This window comes from Aulonocara stuartgranti, assembly GCF_965226115.1.
Source record: "Aulonocara stuartgranti genome assembly, chromosome: 3".
Taxonomy (NCBI): domain Eukaryota; kingdom Metazoa; phylum Chordata; class Actinopteri; order Cichliformes; family Cichlidae; genus Aulonocara; species Aulonocara stuartgranti.
In genome coordinates this window covers 57,100,783-57,106,767 of record NC_138941.1, presented here as the reverse complement: position 1 = coordinate 57,106,767, position 5,985 = coordinate 57,100,783, and the positions used below count along the sequence as shown (strand labels likewise).

The window sequence follows — 5,985 nt, the reverse complement described above, 5'->3', positions numbered from 1 at the left end:
TATCTGCATTGAATCATACCTGTTATTAATTTCTGTCTCTCTTCCACAGCATGTCTTTATCCTGTTTTCCTTCTCTCACCCCAACCGGTCGCAGCAGATGGCTCCGCCCCTCCCTGAGCCTGGTTCTGCCGGAGGTTTCTTCCTGTTAAAAGGGAGTTTTTCCTTCCCACTGTCACCAAAGTGCTTGCTCATAGGGGCCATATGATTGTTGGGTTTTTCCTCTGTATTTTTTTCTCCGCATCCTCACAAAAACAAAAATGAACAGCTTGTAGAACTGGGGGGTCATATATAGATAAGAACTGGGAGGGGTGTGTTTGGAGGCGTGGTCCCGCTCCTGAAATTCAGATAATTTATCTCCAAGTAAAGTTTGGAATCTGTACTTTATTTTCCACTTAATTTACAGCTCGTTCAGTTTGGCATTGATGAAGTAATTGCAGGTCACATTTAATAACAAAACAAACAAACAACAAACCTCCCCCCAAAAAAACACTTAAGTTGTTTTTATAAATGTGCATGCTCGAACCTAAAGCACTTGGGGAGAAACTGTGTTCCATTGTTTCCTGGACTATGACCAATTCCAGTATCTTTCTCAGTAACTGCTACCAGTTAAGGTCAGGAGCAGTTGACTCACCACTATGCCATAAAGCTGGCTCCTATTCTGAGCTGCTCAGTGGAGTTTAGTTTGGCTGTGTTTGGCTTAGTCCACTTTTCCACTGTTCATCAGAAATGAAGCAGCCCACCGGAGAAGTAAGCTGCCCACAGACATTAAGTTACTTTTAGATTCTAGATTCTGTTTTAGAGTCAATATGAAAAACACATGGACAGGAAACAGACAGTAATGAGGATGATGCTGTTGACTGAAAGAGAGAGTTGTTTTGTTACATTTCCTTTAGTTATAAAAGTGGCATCATTGCTGGAATCTGTATTTAAATTTTGATGAATCCACGGCTCTTTCTGTTGACATTGATGACGTAAATGCAGGTCACAGTTTAAAACTCAGGCACTCAGAGAGAAACTGTGTCCCACTGCTTCCTGGGCCGCAGCAATTTCCACTCTGTGTTTGAAGAGGCCGTTCCATTTATTTGGAGAGTTGCTTCATTCTTTCCTTCCTGGCTTCAGGTACAGTCAAAATAAGAGTTGGATAAGCTATTTTGGTTATTTACATCAGAGTAAAACAGAAAATGATTGTGGCATTAAAATAATGTTACAAACATTGATTATCAATTTTATTTTAGGATGAATTTTCTGGAATATTTTGAGAAATATTTTGGGGGAATTATTGCTTCTTTGATTTGAAGAAATGGTTTGTTATCTTTTCTTTAAGTATACTTTTCAGTGAAAGCCCTCTCTCTCTCTCTGTCTCCCTTTCTGAGTGGACATGGTGGATGATTAAGTCTGGGAGTGTGACTGAGTAACTGCTTAAAACAAGCCTGCAAACACTGCTAACTGTAATTTCAAACTGGAGTCTCCAGGTGAAACTGTCAGCAGCGGCTTGACAGATTTTACAGTTTTAAATGTAATGCTGGTGTTTTCAACAGTGTTTCTATAACTCTGATTGATTCTTCCAATCTGCTGGGCGTGTCTGCTATATGTGCTGTGGTGTACATCATGTTTCAGAATATCGCCCTGATAGACACTCTTTCTCACTTTTTCTTTGACTTGAAGAGGAGGAATGGACAGAAAAGGATGAGTCATTCTCTGCTCTCCTACAATGGCCATTTTATCATTTTGCAGAAACCCTTAAATATGCTGCTGGTTTCCATAATGCCCTGTTCCAGTCAGAGTATGCAGGAAATGCAGATATGTTGAGCTGTTTTCGCACCAGTCTGCTAAAAGTGTCACCACATACAACTGCATTGCTGGAGAGTGAAAGCTAGCAGTATGAACTGTTTACTGATCTGCATTTCCTTCACAATGGAAACATTTCCACCTCTTATGATCCAACCTGATGGTTTTATGGAGGATCGATGAAAGAAAATCAGTGTGTGACACTGAAGTCTGTTGAGATGTTTCACTCAGGTTTTTCTAGAAGATGGTTCTGAAAACACTCCCATATTGAAGTAAATGTAGTCACTTTGTTTCTTTTATGACAAGTACAGGTCCAAAGAGTCACAATGATGTAATTTTTTATATAATAGTAGACTATCAAATGCTGTTAATAACACTGGTTTCAGTGTATTTTCACCTGAACAAAGCTTGTCCTTAACACACTATTCATTCAAGAAGAGTATGAAAAACAACAAGCACGTCACTGCTGTTTTATTGATAGTTACAGGTTATATAAATGCGTAAAATTAAACTGTATATAAGCGCTGGTCTTAATATGTTCTATACATGTTTTTACGATAGTAACTTTTTTTTCTGTTTTCCACAGAGACACTAACATCACCATGAAGCTGCTGACTCTGTGTGCTCTTCTCTGTGCAATGATGGCTGTAACCACTGCTGGTGGTGAGTATGGCAGTATAATTTCCATTATATATATATATATATATATGAGTGTAATTAAACATACAAATTAATAGTAAAATGTATTAATTTAATTAATGTAATCTTATTTATGAGAGTTAAAGAAAATTGATTGATGCCCACAGGTTTTTTGCATTTTCCAGATTTTCAATAACTTATGTCACGCTTAACAGAAAAAAAACCCTTACAAACCTTGAGGTTTCTGGCTGTTATACTGTTATACTCAATACCTAAATGATTGGCTTCCACTTTTAATTGACCTTCTTTCCTGAAATACAAAGCTTAAAGTAACATATATCATATATCTATACCAATCTATAAATGTGAAGGAAAGACAACGCCCTGTACTTCATACACATAACTGCACCTGAACACCACCAAACCTTTAATTATTGTTTATATGTCCAATGTTACTTGTATGACTTGTCAGTTATTGGATATATAATAATTAAAAGTAATACAAAATAAGATATTAACCAGAGACACATGTACAACTGTTCATTTGTCCACAGCCAAGAGTCACCTGGTCAAGAGGTGCATTTATTGTCCTGATGGTTGGAATCAAGCCCGGTGTCCTTACGGTTGGACTCAAGTCGGTAGTCGCTGCTTTACCTACAATCAAACACCCATGAGTTGGGATTCTGCTAAGGTAATTTTATTTTACTTTTATCATCTTTAACACCTGATTGAACCACTCATTGTTTTAAAAAACCTCTGCTTTGTCCCTCTTCATTGAAGAGACACTGCTGGGGCTTGGGGGCAAACCTTGCATCAGTGCACACTTACTGGGAGCACCAAAGGCTCGTGCAGCTGCTTGGCAACACGCCAGTTTGGATTGGAGGAAGCAAAGGACTCAAGGTATATTGTCAAAAGAAAATGTTAATTCCCACCTGCAGTGAAACCTGAGGCAGGGGAGAGAAGCTAAAAGATCAGGCATTAATGATAACCAGTGTTGGGCAAGTTACTTTGAAAAAGTAATTAATTATAGTTAGTAGTTACTTCTTCAAAAAAGTAGATGAGCTAGTAACTGAGTAACAAGATTGTAAAAGTAATTAATTACTTGAAAACTTAACTATAATTAATTACTTTTTCAAAGTAACTTGCCCAACACTGGTTAGGATAAAGCACAGGCCTGTCTGAACTACTAATTTTTTTCTTCTACAAGGGTACTTGGTGGTGGAATGATGGGACCAGTTTCTTCTTTTCAAAATGGTGCTGGGGAGAGCCCAGTAATGGTTACTATGAGAACTGTCTGCAGATGAGTTCTCGAGGTAATTTAGAACAGTTATCAACGAGTGCTTAATGTGTATGACTGGTTGAAGTGATCAAATATACAAGCCATAAAGGCTGGTTCTTTAGGTTTTTCATTTGAGTAACATTTGAATGATTTCTGCTCTTGAATCTTGCAGATTCAAATTGCTGGCTTGATGCATGGTGTGGATATCGTCTGCCATCTCTCTGCGCCAAGAATATCTTCACCTGACAGTGTTGGACTGACACTCAAAGCATGAAGCTCCCATAAAACACACACTGATGCATGATGGTGTTTGCTCTTTGTTTTTGCAACATTAACTTAAGCTTCCTGCAGCATCAGCTACTCTTCTTGTGAGCAAAGAACATTTGCTGCATTGATGTCCTTATGACTTCTGACCTTGCCAGTTGCCAGTGATTCTCCTCACAACTAAAATGAGGGTAAACAGTCCAGCAACCACAGCATGTTTCAAAATGTGCTCCATGAGTAAAGACATTGTGCAAATGTCATGACTTGCTTGTTTTGCGCAGCATTTGAGCATTTGCAAAAGCGCACAAAATTGTATTGCACATGTAAAAAATATATAATAATAATAATAATAATAATAATAATAACAACAACAACAACAACGACGACACTAATTACAAAGTAAAAAAGGACTAAATTGTTATAGTCCCTTATCAAGAAATATAACAATTTAGTCCTCACAATAAAAGAAGACGAGTATACACAATAAAAACATACAAAAACAAATAAACAGAGATGTACATAGTCAGCTATACCATCAGGCTTTCATTTTAACATACACACATACACTCATCTCTCTCAGATCCAGATCTGACGTTTTTCTTCTTCAGTATGTTTAAGGTTTGGGTGGCAGGCTAAAGTTTCCCTTAAAAATATCTTTTTGACACATATGACACTTGAGCAGGTTACACTCCAAAAATATTCCCACTGTAAACATGAGGTAGGGAAAAAAATTAGCACTCACAAGGTGCCATAATAAATAAAAACAAATTTTAAACATAAAATGATATGTTAAGATAAATGATAAGATGTAAGTAAACTCAAATATGTAAAATTAGTATATTTTTGTATATAGTTATTTCAATATGAGTAATATTGGAAAAACTAACATGCAACATAAATTTATATTATTACTTTTCAGTGGATTTAAACTATCAGCTTTTATTTTGATATTCAGTGTATGTTATATTTATTTAAATTAATAAACAATATCCTTAATCTCGAATTCAGCTATGTGATTGTAACCCACATAAAAATAAAAAGAACTGTGTCTATAACTAAATTGGAATCTTAAATTCCAACCGGAGCGTGTCCGTGAAGGCATCGTGCGTCATGACGCACGCCACGCCGCGAGGCTGCACATGCCTGTTGTGACCAATCACATTCGCGAGGCACCGATATATGCCTTCCGGGTTGTCGCCTCGAAACGACGCGGGGGAGAGGCGTTAGCGGATGGAAGCAACAGTATTTTGATACCGCCGTGGGTAGATGCGTGGGGCTCGTATGTGACATCGCACGTAGTGAATGTGCAGGCTAGTGGTGCCCTGGAGAGACCACAGCGACACCACTACTTTGGATGGCGAGCTAGGCCCAACGAGCCAGAACCCCAGCTACAACTTCCTGCGGTCTGGTAGGAGGCTGCTGCGGCCTACACTCTCCCCTCTTGGTTTAGTCCCCTAAATCTCACTTCTGAGATTTCAGCTTTGGAATCTTAGTGCTGATCATCCTACTTCAGATTTCAACCTGTCTAGACTGTCATACGCGTTGGACTTATATCACTCATGAAATAAACTTTATGGACATTGTTGCCAGAGGTTGGACGAGGTTCCTGCACTGCCGTGCAGCGGATATTTTACAAGCTTGAATTGTTTTATTTTTTTCCTTGTCTGCAGATTTTGTAAATATTGGTGTTTGGTAATTGCACTTTATTTTCACTATAAATAACAATTGTAATCACGATATCTGTGGTTGTACGTTTATTGTACTTCACTCACCTCCTAGAGCCGAATCTGATATCTTCTGAATTAGCCCAACTATTCATAACCAACTTAAATTATTTTAGCTTATGTACTTGCTACATAAGACAAATTAGTGGCGAACCAGCCAGGAGGTTGTGTCAAGTATAATATTGTTGTGTACATTCAGTCTCACTATCTCACCATATTACTATGAACATGGACTTGTTGGAGTCATTAGGTGTTAAAATACCAAACGCGGTGTTGGTCAGTGGCGTCCCC

General features: G+C 38.1%; 1 protein-coding gene across 1 annotated transcript; it reads left to right on the top strand.

The window, feature by feature from the left end:
• Window positions 1–1,071: 1,071 nt before the first annotated feature.
• Window positions 1,072–3,952, top strand: LOC309703135 (type-2 ice-structuring protein-like; the record flags this gene model as incomplete). The annotated part of the gene is made up of 6 exons (XM_082527845.1): window positions 1,072–1,119; window positions 2,375–2,451; window positions 2,982–3,118; window positions 3,208–3,327; window positions 3,635–3,740; window positions 3,879–3,952. Exons 2-6 carry the CDS (start codon window positions 2,391–2,393, stop codon window positions 3,950–3,952), a joined length of 498 nt encoding a protein of 165 aa, XP_082383971.1. The 5' UTR covers window positions 1,072–1,119; window positions 2,375–2,390.
• Window positions 3,953–5,985: the final 2,033 nt, after the last annotated feature.